This window comes from Schistocerca americana, chromosome 3 (assembly GCF_021461395.2).
Source record: "Schistocerca americana isolate TAMUIC-IGC-003095 chromosome 3, iqSchAmer2.1, whole genome shotgun sequence".
Classification (NCBI taxonomy): Eukaryota; Metazoa; Arthropoda; class Insecta; order Orthoptera; family Acrididae; genus Schistocerca; species Schistocerca americana.
Window position 1 is genome coordinate 692,877,610 of NC_060121.1, and position 22,216 is coordinate 692,899,825.

Sequence of the window (22,216 nt, forward strand, 5' to 3'; positions counted from 1 at the left end):
CCACAGAAACATAACAAGGCGTAATATTTACGACCTAACAGGAGAAAACATGAGTATACACTATCAAAGTACGAAACATAATCTATGAATAACAAACTACACGAAATAGCTCGTTACACCTACTCGTCACAAAACTTTTACCGGTGTCTACAGGTTAAGCTCAATTACACAAAAATGCGTTTGTTGTATAAAAATGAACTTGTCACAGCTACGGACTAGCACAATACTATACAGGTAAGGCCAAAAAGTGAGTAATGCCACGAATTTTACCAGAACTGGATACTAAATAAAAAATGCAATGCAAACAATTTACTAACATGACTCATGTTTGCAAATGACCTGGTGTACTAATTTAGACCTGTGGCTGGTTTTGGTTGGCTGCCACAGGGCACACACAATGGAAGTCAGAAGGTAAAGTGCACATACAATTTAAATGACAAGTAAATCTTATGTATCATTCCTCTAACCCAAAAATAACCTGTAGGTACGTGTTTCAAGCAACTAATAAAAGAAGCACTGTGGACGCCACAACTGGGGTTAAACATGTATGGGTGGTAAAACAGTACAATAGTTCATGTACTTGCAAAAAAGGTGGACTTATTCATAGTTCATTATTAGGATTCAAAAATTTGCCTGTTTTACACGCAGCTGGTATGCTCATTGACACACTAATTATGTTCGCTAGTAATTTTGTCAATAAATGTTCATATATATATTGTTTGTATGTTTGTTGGTAAGAGGGAGATCCCTTGTAATCACGTTCACAATGATAGTTATCGTGATCTTATATGCAGTATACATAACCATTGCCTGATGCTGGTGCAAGTGGAATATGGATGGTCTGGAGAGTGTAAATAAAACAGAATCTAGTGATATCAATAAGTGTCAAACGTTTTCCTCTCTTATTCATTGTTTTAAATAACTGCTTATAGCTGCAACGTTCAAAGCATGACCTGTGAATTATTAATATCATTTGACTGCACTGTGTGCTACATTCTCTAACGCAGTGTGATGTTCAGGAAATAAGAGAATGAGACTTTCAGCAATGGAATGAAGCCTAAAGATATTGAAAACTACTACGAGTACTTAGTACTATAATGCGTTCATCACAAGAAAAAACCTGATGTAGACAAACGCAAACGCAATGATTGGTCAGAAGCCGTAGCGCACGTACACTGGTGTTGTTACGCTCTTGGAAGTAGGTCCTACAATTGTATTAGAATCTTACTAAGTTACGTTAAATGAAACTTTAAGATATTCAAATTTATAAACAGCCATCAACGTTTTTCTTAATGACGCTTTAGCTACGTAGTTTTTATTTCAAAAATCGTTTACAGTCACAGTCTGCAGCATTGTGCTCCGATTGTAGCGTTGTTAACGCGCATTTTAAAAATGGCTGAGGCTGCTTTCTGTTCCGTAGTGAAACACACGCGTGGAACATGGTTAAAAATTGCCGAGAAATAGGCTGTTCTTAATGTTTTTTCATAAATTTTCGGAGATAATCGGCTTTGAAGCTTTCCCAGTGTTGCATATACTGCAGTTGGTACGTTACCTCACGATGAACGCGCAGCGCAGTTGATAGCGGAAAGGAATGCGAGCCAAATGATGTTATTCGTGCGTTGGTTTAAATCCTCCCACTATATTTCTTTTTCTCGTTCAATTTGAAACACCTACATCTCGTAATTATAAAACTCATCATCACATTTTATGATTAATGCATGTCTTCTTGTTTCTAGTTACATATTGGACGCGACATTCCTGTTTCCACTTCAATCGATGTTTTATGAAAGACTGTTCATAAAAGTTGTTTAAATTAAGAAATCATAACAATTTAATTTAAGGCAAAAATGAAAAACCACAGATGAGTATCGTAGAAACATGAAAAACAATCATTTTCACAGCATCGAGCACATCATTCAAATCTGCATTTTTATATTTGCTACTGTACAGTTACAATATGAACCCAACAGAACTGATCTAGAGCCAAGCTACGGAGATTTGGCCCGAGAAGTAACAAGACCGTTAAGCCGCCAGACGTACTGGAACTACTGCACGCAGCTTTTTCACACGTCACTGGCGAACGCTGGCGGGATATAGAACGGCTCGTCATAAAAGGAGAAGAGAAAATGCTGAGCCTGGTTGGCTTCGTGGCTTCTGCTGTTGATAGACTCGTTATCACCTTAACAGGTGACACTTTCTCTGATGAGGAAAGAGCTAAGAGATTACCGGACGACTGACTGTAAGTAATACCTTCAGTGGCTTCAATATTTAACTATACGGTGAAATCCTCCAGTACTCTTTTACGTTACACATAGCTTATGCACAAAAATTACGCTGTGGTTAAGTCAGGAATTTTTATCATTCCTGTTTTTAATTACAATAGTACGTTAGCTAAAAACGATAACGTGTTGCGGTTTTCGTCTAGTCGTCTAAGGAGCGTATTGTGGGAGATTTGCAGTGTATCATTTCATTCTGCTTAAAAATTAAATGACATTCCAAGTAGTATTGCTCCTCTGCTCGTCTCTTTTTACGTGTGAACTGCAGCTGGCCACGTCACTTCAGGATAGCTGTACCAGCTGACCGGCCAGTGCTGTCCAAGGCAAGTGCGCCGGTAAAGCTGTTGCCCCGTATTATCGAGAAGTTGATGTGCTCTTAACGCACAGGACTCGAGGCAGCTTGGCTGCAGTCCAACGTGAAACGCAAATTCGATGAGGTTCCAGCAACCACGGAAGAATACACAGTTCAATGTTTACATGAGGTTTATTCTAATGATGAACGGACCATACCACTCGCTGGTGCTGGGGTACTCACGTGCCACGGCCACTCGGCGGGCTCCGCGACGCCCGCGCGCCCCGAGTCTGCGCCCTTCTGGCCGCAGCGCGGCTTGCTGGGGCTGGGCACCAGGCTGGACACGGGCTTGGCGCCCTCGGGTACCAGGCAGCACACGTTGGAGTCCGCCAGGCCGCAGTAGCTGTACGGCGTCCCGCCGCTGCCAACACACGCACACCGTCTCTGTCAGTTTCGGGCTCGGAGGTCTCTGCTGAAGTTGGTTTCAGGGCGCAATGAATACACTTGCGTAAGTCCAAAATGGGGCAGTGAAACGTGGGGTACATTCCGCTTTCTTGTTGAGGGAACTCGGTGAGGGTGGTGACAAAGGGGCACGTCTGGTTGCACTACTTCGTGCAACCAGGCACTTCACAGGATTGCGGACAGCCCTTGAGATAAGCTTAACTAGGGGTGTTTATTCATTCCTGAATAAATGGAACCAGACCATCAAACCTCGAGAAATTCGAAAATTAACCTTTCAGTAGCTTTATCCCTGTTGTTTGCTCCAAACACGCCAGTGTCGGGAATATTGAAACAACTGAGTACTCAATATTTATAGGGTGGACACTTTTTCTCTGCCAGTTGTAGGTCTGGTCAGTCAGTAAAGGATAGATGGGCTATCCTACTAGGAGGAGACTGATGGCAACACCTCTACTCCCCTCCCTATACTCTGCCCCTCCTTAGGGTCTATCAGGTTCAAAATCAAATCGCTCTGAGCACTATGCGACTTAACGTCTGAGGTCATCAGTCGCCTAGAACTTAGAACTAATTAAACCTAACTAACCTAAGGACATCACACACATCCATGCCCGAGGCAGGATTCCAACTTGCGACCGTAGCGGTCGCTCGGCTCCAGACTGTAGCGCCTAGAACCGCACGGCCACTCCGGCCGGCGGTCTATCATGAATGGGGTTTAGGTTTTACGCTTGGCCCCTTACAGCCTGTGAACCTGGACGGCCCTACTGTTATTTCGGATGATGAAGGTGAGAGCCGTAGATTCACATGTGACGTGTGGGGAGCTGGGCTTGAAGGGCGTTAGGTCTGCCCAGCACAGGCTCGTAGTTGAGATTTCTGTACGGATGGTGCAGGTATCTTGGAATATGAGGTCTAAATATCAGAGCCAGGCGAGTAAGTCAAAGTAATAAAAATGGAAAGAAGAGAGACAAGTTTGTGTTAATAAATGGTAGGCAGGTAGGGTACTATTGGGCAATGATGGAGTTGCAGATAAGCAGCGCTGTTCTTCAATTTGTACTCTAGGAATCCATAAAGTTAATGGAATAAATTTTCAGAAGAGGAAGATAAGTCCTAAGGGACCAAGTGAAACTCTTAACGTTCGCACGTATGAACTTTCTGGACAGATGTGTTTAAAAAAAATCTGATGGCAAGAATCGACAGCATACTTAGTACTGGGTAAACAAAGCAAAGACAAAAGTGATAATGACTGGTGGAGAATAACTACGTGCTTAGTACGAGACAAGGGAACTCCTTATCGCACTCCCCTCAGATTTAGTGGTAAGACCACCCAGTGTATAGACCGTCAAAAACTGAAGACAGAAACAAGAATAAGGTGTACTGAACTTGTAACACTACGCTACTGCGCACGATACTTATTAAAGCCTGTACTATAGTAAGTTGACGGGCTTCACCTTATAAGAAAGGAGTTTGGTATATATGTTGACCGCGTGTACCAGAATGGAGGCAAAATCAGACTTTCACCCACTCAGTAACAACAATGATACGTCAAGCAAGTCTAAAGTGCAACTACTCGTTAGGACGGACAAGAAACAACACAGCAGATGTTACCAATTTGTTAATAAAACGGTCGCCAGCCTAATTAGGCATTAATTGAGTTTCTTCCCTGTACAAGTGAATGTACGTATACGCAAAACAAGACGTAATAACACTGCATAATATGGTAAATTTTAGAACCAGAAAATCTATTGAACTAATAATTTCACTTTCTGTACTAATATGGACAAGCCATAAATACACAACATTACACTATAATGTTTACTACAAACTTCGTACTGTCTATTGATCTGATTAAAATCTGGCATAGGTTACCCTAGAAATAGCACTTTCGAAACACACATACAATGTCAATTTTGAAAAAAGGTAAAACACTAATAACTTTTGGTTTTATCTTGACTTTAACTTTGCTGGTCAAATCAGTTCAGTAGATCTCAGAATTTACATGAATAGAAAAGAAGAAAGGGGGGGGGGGACCCTGAAACTGTTATGATCACTGTACTGAAATTTTTGATTATCGAAATCGTTAAGCACTCAAGATTTCCAATATATGAGTTACTACTCTTTTGGTCTTATTTCTTGCTCACTTAACTACCATTATTTTTGTCTCAACTAAACTTCATTACTAAACCAATTTCAAAAGTATCTTCCAACTTTGTCAGACCTTTTTTTCTTTACTTATAGATTCATTAACAACAAAGTTCTTTAAACATCATTCTAACATAGATAGGTCTTCAGGTAATTATTATTAACATAAACTTTAAATCTTCATTTCGGGACACTCGGATTGCACAACATGTGAAAGGACCCTGTCTAGGTTAGTGATGAGGATAATTAAATGATAGGACAGTTCTGGTAAAATTTAAGTTGTTATTGAACAGACAGGAACAAAAGTAACACTGGTCCACACGAATACAGTACTAAAAGTTTCAACCTGTTCGTATCGATGCGGCGGTTGGCGAGCGGCGAGATGGCGAGGCGCAGAGCACACATACAATCACAGCTATGGCTCTTAATGTATCGGCACTTTACTTCTTCATAGCGTCGCAATATTTTTCCATTTAGTGCCTGTGGAATTTTGCCATGCTGTGTAGGCGTCGGAAACGGCACATCCGAGGCTCAACGAAATCACGTTTTCCAGGAGAGCCTCCTCGATCCAGAACGTGTTTCTCAGACCGATGCCCAACTCCGACTACTACTGCTGAGCCCGTTATGCCGTGCCGCGCCTGTGTGCATTTTCCTGCGCTCGCCTGCCGTCCACCTTTTACCGCTCCCCTACAGACAGGGTATTCACCAGAGGTTTTGCATTCTACTTATCCTAATACATTGCCTACGTATGGACCAGACGCACAATTACAACTTTGACATCTTACAACAGTTTCAACATTTCTTACATTTCCATTTTGTTATAATATTGCTTGCAATTTGACATAAACATTAATATTCACATCGAAAATTGTTTATAGTTTCCTCAACACAATGACATGAAAAGAAAAGAAATGAAAACTGAATATCGATTACACTAATTTACCAAAATCAGAAGAAAAAATTATTATACGTACAATAGTATAACGTTGTTGTTGTTACAAACTGTGAAAAAAAGCTAAATAGAAACAGTGAACAGTCCAAAGAAAAGACGTAAAATAAAGGGCAGCCCAAATAAGCAACGGCTTCGTGGATAAGTGGTCGTGGTGTTGGACTGTCAAGCCGGCGGGCCGTGTTCAGAATTCTCTCGTACCATTTATCATTTTTTTTCACAACCTTATGAACTGTCCCTCCGGTCTTTGAACTGTTGTTTCTCATTCTGTTGTCTTGGCAGTTGTCATACTATACATTCGTTATAGAATACGAGTCATGTGGTAAGAATACGGTACCGTAGCAATTAAATGTGATTAATAGTGAGAGCAGGCGAGATACCACATAGTCGCCACACAGAAATGAAAATAACAGATAAACGAGTGTGAACTTAAGTTACAACAAAGGAATTCAATAATCAAGACTTGAAAAGTGGAACGCAACTTCAAAACCGTTAAGAACATGGGTTTTGACAGAACACAGAGAAACTGTGGTTCTGAAACTGTTGCGTGTATTTGTTACAGCTTATGTGACAAACTATTATGTTGTCTTCATTTCCTTGGGAGTGATCACATTCACATTCATATGAACACGTATACCGGGCAAGAAGGCATATCTCACTCACTTACCAGTCGTACAAGTTAGCTGCGTCGATAAGAGATTCGTATCATGTGACACACGCACTGTCAGCATTGCCGTGTATGACACATCAGACGTGTTTTCCGATGGAGGATTCGGTTGACTTGTCACCTTGTAATCAAACGTTTGCCGTTACCATTCGAAAGCCACTTCCTTCCGGCTGTTAATAGAGTAATTGTGCAGAATCAATAGGTCCGTATCTTACACCTCGCTGTTGCAAATGGACGTTACACCACGACACAGACACAAATTTGAATAAAGCGAACAGCGAAAAAAAAGTCAGCGCGATGGAGATCTGAACACGACTCGCCTATGTGGCACTTCAACACCATAAGCACTTAACTACGACACGACTTTTCTATCCGGCTGCTCTTTACAGCACCGTTCACTGTTCCTATGTTGCCCTTTTTTCACCCGGTTTCCATGCTTGATCTGTGTTCAGCTTCTGACGGGCTATCCACTCGGCCACCTTACCACTAAATCTGAGGGGGGTGCGATGGGGAGTTTCCCTTGTGAGTAGTGGAAGAAGATCTCCCAACTTGGAGACGATGATACATATGATGGGTGAACAGGGTCGGCTCCAGGGATTTCGCCACCTCATGCGAAAATTTCAACCTAAATCGCTCCTCTTCTTGCAATATCAGAAATATTCTACTTTTCATAATGCCATTCATCCGACGTCTTACCGTCACATCTCACACGCATACATCTTTTTGACGTGAATCCCTCTTAAAGGTTGACCAAGTAAGGGGTACTAGTCAGTGAAGAATAAGTGAAACGTTTAGTGTGTAACACATTTTGAGCTATAGCTCTAAAATTAACTACGACACCAAACTTAAGTTACCTCGCTCGCAGAGTACATAACTAAAATCTGTTCATTTATTCTTATTCCTTGTGCAGAGCAGTTCTATAACAACCAACACAGCTTAGTACTGTATTGTCGGCGGTGTCGCCAGAACTTCTGCTGAACGAATTGGAAGGTCACAGTTCTTTTTTCTTTTCTTTTTGGCATCCGTCTTCTGACAGGTTTGATGCGGTCCGCCACGAATTCTTATCTTGTGCCAACCTCTTCATTTCAGAGTAGGACTTGCATCACAACGTCCTCAGTTATTTGCTGGGTGTGCTCCAGTCTCTGTCTTTCTCTTCAGTTTTCACCCTCTACAGCTCCCTCTATTACCATGTAAGTTATTCCGTGATATCTCAACAATGTTCTGCCATCCAATCCCTTCCTCTTGTCAGTGTTTTTCATATATTCCTCCCCTCTCCAATTCTGTGCACAACCTCCTCAATGGTTCAAATGGCTCTGAGCACTATGGGACTTAACATCTTAGGTCATCAGTCCCCTAGAACTTAGAACTACTTAAACCTAACTAATCTAAGGACATCACACACATCCATGCCCGAGGCAGGATTCGAACCTGCGACCGCAGCAGTCCTACGGTTCCGGACTGAAGCGCCTAGAACCGCACGGCCACCGCGGCCGGCCCTTACCTTATCAGCCCACCTAATTTTCAACATTCGTCTGGAGCATCACATCTCAAATGCATCGATTCTCTTCTGTTCCCACAGTCCCTGTTTCACATCATACAATGATGTGCTCCAAACGTACATTCTCAGAAATTTATTCCTCAAATTAAGGCCTATGTTTTATACTAGTACACTCTCCTGGCCAGGAAAGTCCGCTTTGCCGATGCTAGTGTGCATTTGATGTTCTCCTTGCTCCGTCCGTCATGGATTATTTTGCTGCCTAGGTAGGAGAATTTTTTAACTTCAACTACTTCGTGATCACTAATCCTGATGTTAAGTTTGTCGCTGTTTTCATTTCTGCTGCTTCTCAATATATATTTCATCTATTTGCTCTCAATCCGTATTCTGTACTCGTTAAACTGCTCATTCCATTCAGCAGGTCGTGTAATTCCTGTTCACTTTCACTGAGGATAGCAATGTCATCAGCGCATGTTATCACCGATAACCTTTCACCCTGAATTTTAATCACACTATTGAACATTTGTTTTATTTCCACCATTGCCTCCTCGTACCTTGAACAGTAGGGGCGAAAGACTACATCCCACTCTTACACCATTCTTAATCCGAGCATTTAGTTCTTGATCTTCCACTCTTATTATTCCCTCTTGGCTCTTTTACTGTTGTAAGTCACCCGTGTCTACCTACAGCTTCCCCCTATTTTCCACAGAATTTCGAACATCTTACACCATTTGACACTGTCGAACGAACGCTTCTCCAGGTCGCCAAATTCTGTGAACCTGTTTTAATTTTCTTTAGTCTTGCTTCCATTTTGAAACACAACGTCAGAACCGCCTGTCCGGGGCCTTTACCTTTCCTAAAACCAAACTGATCGTCATCTAACACATCCAGAATTTTCTTTTCCATTGTTCTGTATATTATTCTTGTCAGCAACTTGGATGCATGAACTGTGAAGTTGATTGTGCGATAATTCTCGCACTTGTTAACTCTTACAGTCTTTGGAATTTCATGGATGATGTTTTCCCGAAAGTCTGATTGTACATCGCCAGACTCATACATCCTACACACCAACGTGAACCGTCGTTGTATTGCCATTTTCTCCTATTATTTTAGGAGTTTTGATGGAATGTTATCTATCCTTACTGCCTTTTTGATCTTAAGTCTTCCGAAGCTCTTTTAAATTCTGATACTGGATACCTTGTCTCTTCTAAATCGACTCCTATTTCTTTTTCTATACCGTCATAGTACAGGTCTTCTCCCCCCATAGAGGCCTTGTGACAGTCATTTCTTTTTCGATTTCTTCACATTTTTCATGCCGTCGTTTTGTCTTAGCTTCCCTGCATATCCTATTTATTTATTCCTTAGCGACTTGTATTTCTGTATTCCTGAATTTCCTGAACATTTTTGTATTTAAAAAAAAATGGTTCGAATGGCTCTGAGCACTATGGGACTTAACTTTTGAGGTCACCAGTCCCCTAGAACTTAGGACTACTTAAACCTAACTAACCTAAGGACGTCACACACATCCATGCTCGAGACAGGATTCGAACCTGCGATCGTAGCGGTGGCGCGGTTCCACACTGTAGCGCCTAGAACCGCGCGGTCACTTCGGCCGGCTTTTGTATTTCCTTCTTTCGTTAATCAATTGAGGTATTTTTTCTGTTACCCATGGTTTCTTCGCAGTTACCTTTCTTGTATCTATATTTTTCCTTCCAACTTCGCCGGCCGGTGTGGCCGAGCGGTTCTAGGCACTTCAGTATGAAACCGCGCGACCGCTACGGTCGCAGGTTCGAATCCTGCCTCGGGCATGGATGTGTGTGATGTCCTTAGGTTAGTTAAGTTTAAGTAGTTCTAAGTTCTAGGGGACTGATGTCCTCAGATGTTAAGTCCTATACTCAGAGCCATTTGAACCATTTGAACCTTCCAACTTCTGTAGCTGCTCTTTTTAGCGGTGTCCATTCCTCTTCAACTGTAGTGCCTAGTGGCCTATTCCTTATTGCAGTATCTATAGCCTTAGAGAACTTCTCTATCCCTCTTCTTTGCGTATTGATTCTTCCCGACTAATGTCTTAAACTTCAATATATTCTTCATTGTTACTAAGCTGTGGCCTGAGTCTGTATTTGCTCCTGTGTACGCCTTTCAATCCAGTATCTGATATCGGAATCTCTGCTTGACCGTGACGTAATATAATTAAAATCTTCCCGTATCTCACGGCCTTTTACAATTATGGCTTCTCCGCTTATGGTTGAATATGGGCTTGGTACTAGACCTGAGAGAGGAGAAAGACTAATTGACGTTTGCAGTAAATTTCAGCTAATAATAGAGAATACTCTGTGACAGGCATACACATGCTTTATTTGTTGAAGAAACAGGTGTATAAATTGCCAGTCCTTCTGTACTGAGTAGATAGTACTTGAAGCGTAAACGGCTATAGTCGGATACCGATAACACAAGCTCTCCGACAAGCCACAACATTAATTAATGGGCCAAAGCGAGCAGTTTTGAAATCATTTTCGTTTAATGTAGCAAAAAGTAGCAGTTAAATTTTAAATAAAGTTGTTGCTTTATGTTTCTCCGTATGATTTTAATATTAATACGTATTGATTGTGGCTTCAACACCGAGAAAGAAAAAGGACAGGGGGAAACCTTGAAAGAAATTACAAACAAAGCTGGAAAAAATTGATTTAGATGAACACGACAAGAAGAAGAAGCTTGTAAATGCCATGAATGAAAGATCCAAGCCGGCCGGTGTGGCCGAGCGGTTCTAGGCGCTTCAGTCTGGAACCGCGCGACCGCTACGGTCGCAGGTTGGAATCCTGCCTCGGGCATGGATGTGTGTGATGTCCTTAGGTTAGTTAGGTTTAAGTAGTTCTAAGTTCTAGGGGACTGATGTTAAGTCCAATAGTGCTCAGAGCCATTTGAAAGATCCAAAGGAGAGGGAGTGGTGAGGGAAAGATGCCATGCATATTTCCGCGTCGTGTCACCGTGACTTAATCATAATACGTGAATTCAAAAGACTATGAAATGGGGTGGGGAATGCATATTTTATTCTTTATATGTTTATTACAATATGTTTTTTACCGTCAAAAGTTGCTGTATAGGAACTGTTAGCTAATCAGATGCTGACATTCACCTTTACATTTATCTTTATTTCTTAGCTACAACATTTTTCTCTTTTGTAAGCGCTTTCAAGCTGACGTAGGATCTTTCAAGTGTTGTGGTGGCACTTGGTAGAAATTGAGACGGCAACACTACCGAACGTAAGGTTCGCTATAGGTGGCTCTGCGTGCGAAGCAAGAAAGAGGTCAGAAGCATACTGACACTGTCGAACAACGCTCTCTTCATTAAAAGGGCTCTGATGATGTCAGATATTGATACGGCAGTAAGGAAGGAGATTGTGAAAGTTACGTTTGGAGCATCGTTTGGTACTGAAGTGAAACGTGGACCATCAGAAACAGGGGGAAGAAGCAATTGGAAGCATGTGATGTACGGCGCTGTTGAAAATTGTTAAAAATGAAATGGACAGATAAAGTATGAAACGAAGAAGTCCTCCAAAGAATATGTGAGGAGAGGAGTTTTGGAAAGACTCTTACCAGAATAGGCAGGTTTGCAGGAAATTTATTACAGCATCCAAGAAAAGTTAACTTTGCTCTTGAAGGGTCAGTACAGTGGAAAAGTAGAAGCGTCTCTGTCTCTGCCTCTCTCCCTCTTTGTACTGTACATCGCTGTTGTCTCTCTCTTTCTGTATCTGTGTCTCTCATTGAGAGACAGAGAGACAGACGGAGAGAGAGAAAGAGAGAGGAGAGAGAAAGAGAGAGGAGAGAGAGAGAGAGGAGGGGGGGGGGGGGGGAGATAACTCCGGTGTACATTACAATACCAGCGGATGCTCGTCTAATAGTACTGCTGGACAAAAATCTGCTGGTATTGTACTGTACATCCTTGCGGTTTGTATGCTACGCAGGATCGTTACAGGTTTTGTTAGTTTTAACATGTTCACCTGTTGTTGGCTCTGAAACTATAATAACTGGAAGCTTTGGTTTGTGATGTACTCCAAGAGGTCCCATTAGCAGCTCGAAGTTCTTTATATTCATTTTGGTAATTTTGTTCACGTCTTAATTCGGGCTACTAATGAAACCTGTAAGAATACGTCACGGACCAAAACTTTCAGTTATTATAGTTTTAGATGCAACACGTAGGTCTACATGTTGAAACTATCAAAACCTGTAACAATCCTTTGAAGCATACAAACCACAGGGATGTACAGTACAGTACCAACGGATGCTCGTCTAGTGGTACTTAGCACCTGTCCCACAGGCCAACATTCATGCAGGACTGAGATTGGTAAGAAATCAAGGAGAAACTGAGAAGTACTGGAGACTGGAATGGCAACAGATGTTGGATTCCACATAGTGGAGGTCGAGTGGATACATTCATGCCAAACGAACAGTGAAGACAAATCATGCTACACAAGAATCTGATGAGAGGTATTATACACCTTCTGTCTACACTTACTACTTTCCCATCTTATTCCTACAGAATAAGGTACAACACTCTGTAATTATGGGGAATTCGGAAAACTTGAGCACGAACTGCAACAAATGTAACGGCAAATAACGAAAGGAAAAAGAACTGTCTTCCAGCGAGGCACTGTAGACGATATAAGAACATATAAAGTACGAGGTAATGAAATGTAACAGCAAATAAGTATTTCTCAAGGTGTTACAGGTGTTCAATAGCAGGAGGCAACGAAGCTGTCGAAGATGATGCTCATGCAAGTGGGAGGTATAATCTTTAGCAGCAATAGCGTTAATTAATCCTACACTGCCGTTTGTGAAAAGTGCAGCACCGAGAAGGAATTACCAGAATAGCGCCACATTTGGTGGAAGTGCCGACGGGTGTGCTAGTAATACGTGATACGTTTTCCAGCGAGATGGGGTACACGTAGGCCGAGCAGAGCCCTCTCGTGTCGGTCCGACAGGGTCGATGTTGCGCCTAGTGTAGTCTGTGTAGAGCTGTTACGCAAGGTGGAAACAATACAGTGTCAGTATGCCTCCTCGACGTCAAAGGGAGCCATATCGGCATGTGAGCGAGTTCGAACGGGACGGAACGATCGGCCTCCGAGAAACAGGGTTTTCATACCGTGACATTTCGTCTCGCACAGGGCATGCTGCTACGGCAGTGATGCGTGTGTGCAAGCAGTGGATAGACGCAGCGACGAGTGGGAACTGGACCACGGAACATGACCACTGCACGGGATGATCGTCATCTTGTCCGCATGGCCATTACGGACTGTACAGCGTCATCGACAGTGTTGGCTCGTCGTTGGAGCACTGCAACAGGTGTGAACTTCTCTGCATCGACAGTTGGTCTCCGACTGCTGCTGGGTGTACTGGTTGCACGTATGCCATTACATCGGTTTCCATTGTCCAGAAACCACAAGCTCCTCCGACTGCAATTGGCACGTGAACACAGTCACTGGGGTGCTGAGTGGCAACATGTAATCTTTTCGGATGAATCGCTCTTCAACGTGTCCTATAGTGATGACCGCATACGTGTCCAGCGGTACCTCGGTGAAAGCAGCCTGGAGGGCTGCATTGTGGAGCGGCATAGCGGACAAACGCCAGGTATAGTGGTTTGGGGCACCATTGGTTACAACAAACGATCTCGTCTCGTACGTATTGCGGGCACTTTGAACAGCAATCGGTACCAAACGGAGTTGTGGAGGCTGAGGTACTCCACCAGCTTCATGCATCTCCACAGGCCACATTTTGACAGCACAGTGCCCGGCCACATATTGCGAGGAATGTACAGGCTTTATTCGAAGAGTGACGGGTACCATTGCTTCCCTGGCCTGCACGTTCACCAGACATGCCGCCCATCGAACATGTCTGGGATATGGTTGGTCGGCACCTGGTGCGTCACGATCCTCCAGCAACTGATGCCAAGGATTTGTGGGTTCGGCTACAAACTGCGTGGAGGGAAATCTCTCAGGAACGTATTCAGATTCTTGTTAATTCCACTGCGTGTGGCAGCTCTAATTGCAGCGCATGGTGGCCACACGACATACTGCATAGTAGGACTCAAAGGGCATGTACAAATTTAAAAGGGTAGTCATTTGTTACTTGTCATGTACCTAACCTGTGGAATTAAATGAATTGAATTCATGCGTTTCCTCCTTGGTTTTGCAATTTCCACAAATGGTAGTGTATTTTGCATTTTATTTCGAATTTGATTCCAGACTTTTGATTTTTTATTTATATTATTGCTAATTAGTCCTTGCCATAATTATGTATAAGTAGACATGCTGTTTAGTAATGTAAAACAGTTTCATTACGCAAAGAGGAAATTAGAAGTTATGTTTGAAATATAAATTTTAGAAGCAGTATCTCTATTTCCTTTAAGCTATTCAATTTTATTCAATACTTAATTCTTAAATACTAACTTTTCATCCTCATTATTAATCAAAGGTTTGCGTAAATAACTTCATTCTTGATTAGAAATGTTGCCTCGTTTCTAGTTTTGTTAAATGTAAAATATCAGCATACATTAAGTAACGCAAGTTGGCCGTTGTCGCAGCAGCTGCATTTGCATTCTGCACATTAAGTATTATTATTTATCTTGTGAATCCAGACATGTTTCACCTTGGGAATGAGGCATCTTCAATGGGTGTTCTGAAATATTATACGATTTTTTCGTTTATATTTAGGCGTTACCATTTGCACATTTAGGTTATAGATTTAAAACAGTTCATTGAGGTTTAAGTTATAAAATGGTAAAGTACGTACAGATCGACGTCTAAGTCATTATGTTTAAGACAAACAGCTTTTTCTCAGGTGGCAAACTGGTTGAAAGTTTGCAGCTTTCCTTTTGGCCACTATTTTCAACCTTGAGCATCTTTCGTACGTGGTAATTTTCTTGTAAGGTTATGACGTATCTTTCATTATTTATTATAGCTACTTTCATGTCTTTCTCCCTTTTCTGTGTGCATAGTGTCAATCGTTTCTGAAAGTGTTGCCAGATTTCTCAGGTTTTGCCTTCAGCTCTTTTTTCTGTTACTATATGTATGCTGATGTACCTTCTGTGTGAGTGGGACTGTGCATGAGTGTGTGTACGTGTGTGTACTTTTTTACTTTTTCACGTGCACTTATATTCTTTGGAGAGAAATGGAATTTGTGATCATCTATTGAGGTTACTATCTACTATTTGGTCAATCAGTGTAAACAGTGAGTTATTTACTCATATTCACTTGATCATTTACGAGTATCTTTCTTACAGCTTTTGTTTTCTATATGTGGTAATTTTCTTATAAGGTTAGGCTCTATCTTTAATTTAGCTATTTTCGTGTCTTCTTCTCATGTAGTAGCTTTGTGATTATTTTCTCTTTAAGGTTGAGTTGATTTTCCCTTATTTTCATGCTGTGGTAAGTACTTTATACCAGGTGTCGAATATTCTGCTGGTTTGTCCTGCATATTTTCAGTCATATGTGTGGCATGGTAGTTGGTATATTCCTGCTTTCTCGTAGATGTCTGTTTCATTTGTTGTTTTTGGACTGTACTTTTGGATTGAACTGTCTGTTTTGAATTCTGTGTTTATGCCTTATCATCTGAAATTGTTGGTTATTTTATGTTTGAGTTTGGGCTTGTGGGTCATTGTGTACCATCTTGAATCTTCTTCGTTGTTTTCACATATTCTTTGTGTCATTGTTGTTCTGTTGCTGTATGTGCTTGTTTCTATGGTGTTTTGCTGTACTGTTGTTTTTGGTTGAGTATGTGTCATGTTTATTGACTGTATTTGTTGTTTCATTTTTTTGTTTAATTTTGTTACTACATCACCATATGTATCCACTGTTTGTTGCCATTTGTATAATGATCTTGTCCTTACTTGTAGCTGTCTGTGCTGAATGATGCTGTGTTGAGTCTACGAACTTGTATCTGAATGTTGATTGCTTTTGTGTGTGTGAATGATATAAAGTCTTATATATGACACAGTCTCTGGTTGTAGATTTATGATAAATTTCAAAGCTTCGCTGATTGTTTTCTTTTTTGATGGTTATGTCTAACAAGTTTATCTGGTTTTCATATTCTTTCTCCATTGTGAGTCTTGTCTCTTTTTGTATTGTGTTTATATCTGCACGCAACTGATCAGTTTTTGCTGGAGGTTCGTCAATTAAACGAAGTATGTTATCCACGCATCTGATCCAATAAAGTACTCTGTAATTCTTTGTGAAAATGATTTTAAAAGTCACGTTTTCTACATGGTTAATGAAGATGGTGGCTAGGGAACATTACACTGGGATCCCGTTGGTAACACGTCTTCTTGTAAATCTGCATCTACATCTACATAGACACTCTGCAAATCACATTTATGTACCTGGCAGAGGGTTCATCGAACCACCTTCACAATTCTCTATTATTCCATTCTCGTATAGCACGCGGAAATAGTACTAATTATTAAAGCGAAAGTAGTTCTGTTCAGTTATCAATTCCAGCAATTTCTGTGTTTCTGCGATATGCTCATCTGTTAGTTGGCTGTCATCCTTCACTAATTGAGTAATGAAAATGTACAGTTTCTAATAATAATAACTAATACCTGCTCTAGCAGCTAGATGATAAGTTATAAGTGATGATCCTCAAAGAATTCAACTATAAGGAAATATTGTAATTTGTAGGCCTGCCATATTACTCAGCTTGTTCTTTTGCACTTTTGCTATTGACAGTATAGAACATCAGTACTGATTACTTCTTTCTCTCAAAGAACGTTCTAGTTATTTAAGAGGAAATTTTCCAAAGAATTTGCTGTTACGTAATGCATCTGTAAAACATGTTGATTTTTACTGTCTTCAGACACGATGACGCAACTGCATTTGAAAATGGTCATGTGCTGAAAATGGCCATTAATGTAATACATGATGCAATAAATGTCATCAGTTAAAAAAAAATTGACAGACCACAGTGGAAATTTAAAATGGTTTTACTATTAAGAAATTTTTGTTAGCTGTTGAATTTATTACAGTAACAAAGTCATCCAGCTGTATAACAATTAATATTGTCGTTCTGTTCAACAGTTTTTAAATAGATTGTACATAAATTGATTGTACATAAATTGAATATCAACATAAATTATGCTAAAACTGTGTAGAAATATTGAGATGGTTGCTCGAATAGCTATAGATGCCAATAAGTCTTAATGATACTGTTTACTGCACTGCAGATGGGAAGGTTCATTCTTCATTTACACAATTCATGGGAAATTGTGAGATGCCGTAGTTCTATTGCATTCGTGGAATACTTACCGTATGAAAATGATAGTGGAATGCAACTCAGATATGTCCCTGACCGAATAGCGTCAATTGAAACGACATAATCGCAACGCAGATTGGAGCAAGAGTGTCTATGGGACAGGCCACCCATATTTCTAGAAGCCAGGAACTCTGTTAGCAGTGATCATGAAAGTCATTGTATCAAATCTGCGAACAACAATGCTTCATTAATGCTATTATAAATTACAGAATAAATTCTAGCGGTAAGAATATAGGCAATGGATTTGCTAAAATCTCGTACGCTGAACCCGCATGAAGGCTGTTGTTGGAGATGTAAATGAACTACCTTAGTAACTAGGAACAAAATACGTCAGTATATTTTGAGAACCAAAGCCTTCACTGACATTAAAACGGAAATAACAGATGAATACAATGCATTCGGAAACCAACGATGACATTTCAAAACCAACATATGTTACTTCATTACTTACTATCGAGTAGTTTCATTATGTAATCTTCCACAAACTCATACGTTGTTAGAACTTACAGAGTATTTCCTTTATTGCGTGATTGAAGCCTATTCGGAGGACTACGTCCCCAACTCAGCTGCAAATGGGCGCCAAATACTATGTCCTCCTGAATTGTGTCTGATGCGTCCGACTAACACACACACGTGAGAAAAGTCGAAATGACACCTTACCGTAAAATTACGAGGAGATAATGGTGGGATAGGTAGGGTTCAACGCTGCACAGCAATCCTGGCACTACAATAAATTTTATTCCATCCTTTCAAAGTGCAGACTGTAACAGCTGCTACCAGTAACAGTCTCCGGTTTGGAGGCTGCTACACCTTCTATTTCGGACATGCATAGGGAAGACATATAGCTCAATTCATCGACATCTGATCCTTGCTTTGCTGATGAGGTATGCCCCGAATGCTTCCTTACAGTGCTAGAAATATAGACAAATATGGCAGCTGCGATTCGCTTCTGTCTTCTGAGTTCGTGTGAGTGCTGAAAAAATGGTCTTGGCATCCTTGTTGTGTGTGACTGATCAATAAATTCACGTGATTTAGGTAGTATATAGATACTTCCTAAATGTTTACGTGGCACTGCACGATATCTGCGGACAAGACAGGGTCATCGCAACATAATGTGAGCAGCAGGACCGTTTGGTTGGTGAAAACAGTTACCTTTTCGATAAAACTGTAACTAGACTTAATTTTATTCATTTGGCAGGATAAACATTTGTTTTCCGTCTAAAAATTCCACTCACACAATTTTTTCTTTGTACAAAATGTATGATTATAATAACATAAACAAAATTTGGAGGTTACTACCTGGAAAACGTGAAGGAACATTCTTGAATTTTGTGGCATTACATACGGTCTGTTAGCTTTAAAGGAGCGAATTCACTTATAAAATTGTGTTTGTATTTATTCGCTATTAAGTATGAACTACTAAAAACAGTGAGTAGCAAAAGAGGTACAAGCGAATGACGGAAGAAGGAAATGTAATAATACTCAGGAGAAGGAAAATACAGCATTGTAAGTTACATTGGAATGAAATCAGTAGGAAGTGCAGGAAAGCTAAAATGGAAATGGCTACAGGAAAAATCTAAAGAAATCGTAAAAGAAATGCCTGTCGGAAAGACAAAGTCAGCGTATAAAAAAGTTGAAGCAAGGATGTCAACATTAAAGATGCGAAAGGTGGTCATTTGGTACACGAAAGAACGAATGTCGATTTGTAAGGCGCCAGGTACCCATTACCCAGTGCTCAGGCAGAAACAATTAATGTGTACCCAGTCGTTAATGGGCTATATGATCATGATGCACAGTTAATGGAAATAACACATACAGCACCCTACAGGTTTCAGGCAGGTTGGTACAAGGCAGGGAGGCTTATTGATGTGAACAGGGTACAGAGTTTTAAGAGCAGCCTAGAAGAGGAAGAATGGGATGAAGTATACACAGAAAATGATGCTGATGCCAAATTCAATTTATTCCAGCGTAAATTTGTCTCAATAATTGAGAGCTACTTTCCCGAAAAGTTATCCAAACAAGCCATTACAAAGTCAAGTAAGCCATTGGTTACTAAGGGAATTAAGATATCGTGTAAGAGGAAGAGGGAAATATATGGAAAGGCCAGAATAAGTCAGGATCCGACATTACTTGCTTACTACAAAAGATACTGTAATATTTTAAGGAAAGTCATTAAGAAGTCGAGAAGCTTGCGTGTTCTGACAGAAATTAATAATGCGGATAATAAGATTAACACTATTTCGAATATTGTCAAACGGGAGATGGGGCAGCCTGACAGTGCACAGCATACCATAGCAATAAAGCTAAATGATGATGTTGTGAGTGATAATTCACATATGCAAGTATTCTTAACAATCACTTTCTGAATGTAGTAGCAAAAATAGGGTTAAAGGGTTCAGTTGAAGAAGCAAAAAATATCTTAAAAATGTCATTCCCCAGGACTTAAGGCCTCTAGAAATAGCACCAACCTCCCCAATGAAATTAAGGGAATTATACTGAGAGCTCATGAGGTGTTGATGGGGTCTCTAACAGAATTTTGAAGTGTTGTTCAAATTTAATAAGTGGAGTCCTTAGTGATATATGTAATGCTTCACTGGCATAGGGAATTTTTCCAGACAGGTTGAAATACGCAATTATCAAACCTCTTCATAAGAAAGGGGACAAGAATGACTTAAATAATTATAGACCAATCTCATTGCTGACTTCATTATCTAAAATATTCGAAAAAGTTATGTATTCGAGAGTAGTCTCACACGTAAGTGAAAATAATTTACTCAGCATGTTACAGTTCAGATTCTGGAAGGGTTACTCAACTGAGAAAGCTATCTACACATTAACCCATCAAATGGTACAAGCCCAAAATAAAAAATTATCGTCAGTTGGTATTTTTTGTGCGCTTTCCAAGGCATTTGACTGTGTGGATTATGTCACACTCTTAGAAAAACTCAGGTTTTATGGAACTGAAGGCTATATACACAGCTAGTTTGATTCATACAGAAAGCAAAGAGTTGTGCTGAATAACACAAATAATGTGGGTCCTCTGCTGTTCGTTATCCACGTAAATGGCCTCTCACTTATAAGTTCAGTAAGCAGAACTATTGCTTTTTGCAGATGACACGAGCGTTATAATAAACCCCATTCCAGAAAAAGCAGCTGAAGATATTGTTATGGATGTCTTTCGAACAATTATTAAGTGGTTCTCAGAAAATGTACTCCCCCTTAATTTTGCAAAAAACTCACTATATCCAGTTCTGTACACCGAATAGAGTGATAATGACAAATGATATAGCATATGAACAGGGCTCAGTTAACAGGGTAGATTTCTCCTAATTTTTTGGTAATCACATTTATGACAACTTGAACTGGAAGAAGCATATTACTGAGCTTCTCAAACAATTAAGTTCAGCTTCTTTCGCTCTTCGTGTAATCGCTAGTCTTCGTAGTAAACAGATCAGCCTCCTCACGTAGTTTGCATATTTCCACTCCATAATGTCTTAAGGAATAGTTTTTGGGGTAACTCACCACTTAGACATAAAGTATTGATTGCACAAAAGAGAGCAGTGAGAACAATTAGTGGCGTTCACCCAAGGGCGTCATGTAGGCACCTATTCAAGTAGTTAGGTATTTTAACTGCGCCATCAGAGTACATATATTCTCTAATGAACTCGTTATAAATAATCCATCTCAGTTCGCGAAGAACAGTAATGTTCATACGTACAACACTAGAGGAAAAAATGATCTTTCCCATCCGTTACTGAAGCTGTCAGTTGCTCAAAAAGAAGTACATTATTCAGCAACAAAAATCATTGGTCACTTGCCCAGCAACATAAAGTGTCTGGCAGGTAGCAGATCAAGTTTTAAATCTAGCTTACAATCATTTCTTTTGGTTCAAATGGTTCAAATGGCTCTAAGCACTATGGGTCTTAACATCTGAGGTCATCAGTCCCCTAGACTTAGAACTACTTAAACCTAACTAACCTGAGAGCATCATACACATCCATGCCTGAGGCAGGATTCGAACCTGCGACCGTAGCAGCAGCGCGGTTCCGGACTGAAGCACCTAGAACCGCTCGGCCACAGCGGCCGGCATTTCTTTTGGACAACCCCTTCTATTCCATGGACGAATTTCTATTTCAGAACTGGCAAAAAATAGTACCTCTAAAAAATGTAGTTGCATGTGTAGAACTAAAAATTTCAGTAGTATTAATATTAGCACTATTCATATACGTGTATATATGTCTTGTAATCTGACTTGTCCCACATCACATAGATTAAATGACCTAAGGAACATGACGTAACTGGACTAACTAAACAACCTAATGTGTTTCAAAGTACTTTAAATCATGCGGTGGACATTTTCGGTTTCAAGTAAGCCGAGTTCCAAGATTCTTCTACAGATTGACCCCAGCGTCATAAATCTACAGTTGTGTACGTCTGTTTTCCAATTTTTTTCATCGTTTCCTTCCTCTGTAGAACTCCGACAGAGTGCAACTATTTTAGGTGCAAGAATCTGATGAGTACCCTGTGAGGATCGGTCACGATTCTCCTGATGAACAATTTTAGTGGATTACTTGGTGTGGAGATTATTAAAACACACTGCTACGAACATTATTATATTCAAATGATCAGATACTAATTTCTGA

At 40.5% G+C, this 22,216-nt stretch overlaps 1 protein-coding gene across 1 annotated transcript in view; it reads right to left on the bottom strand.

The window, feature by feature from the left end:
- The window catches only part of LOC124605779 (chymotrypsinogen 2-like), a 424,134-nt gene that overhangs the window by 57,473 nt on the left and 344,445 nt on the right, over positions 1–22,216 (bottom strand). Inside the window, exon 4 of the mRNA XM_047137664.1 lies at positions 2,812–2,989. Coding sequence (XP_046993620.1) covers positions 2,812–2,989 — 178 coding nt within the window. The remainder of the gene's footprint in view (positions 1–2,811; positions 2,990–22,216) is intronic.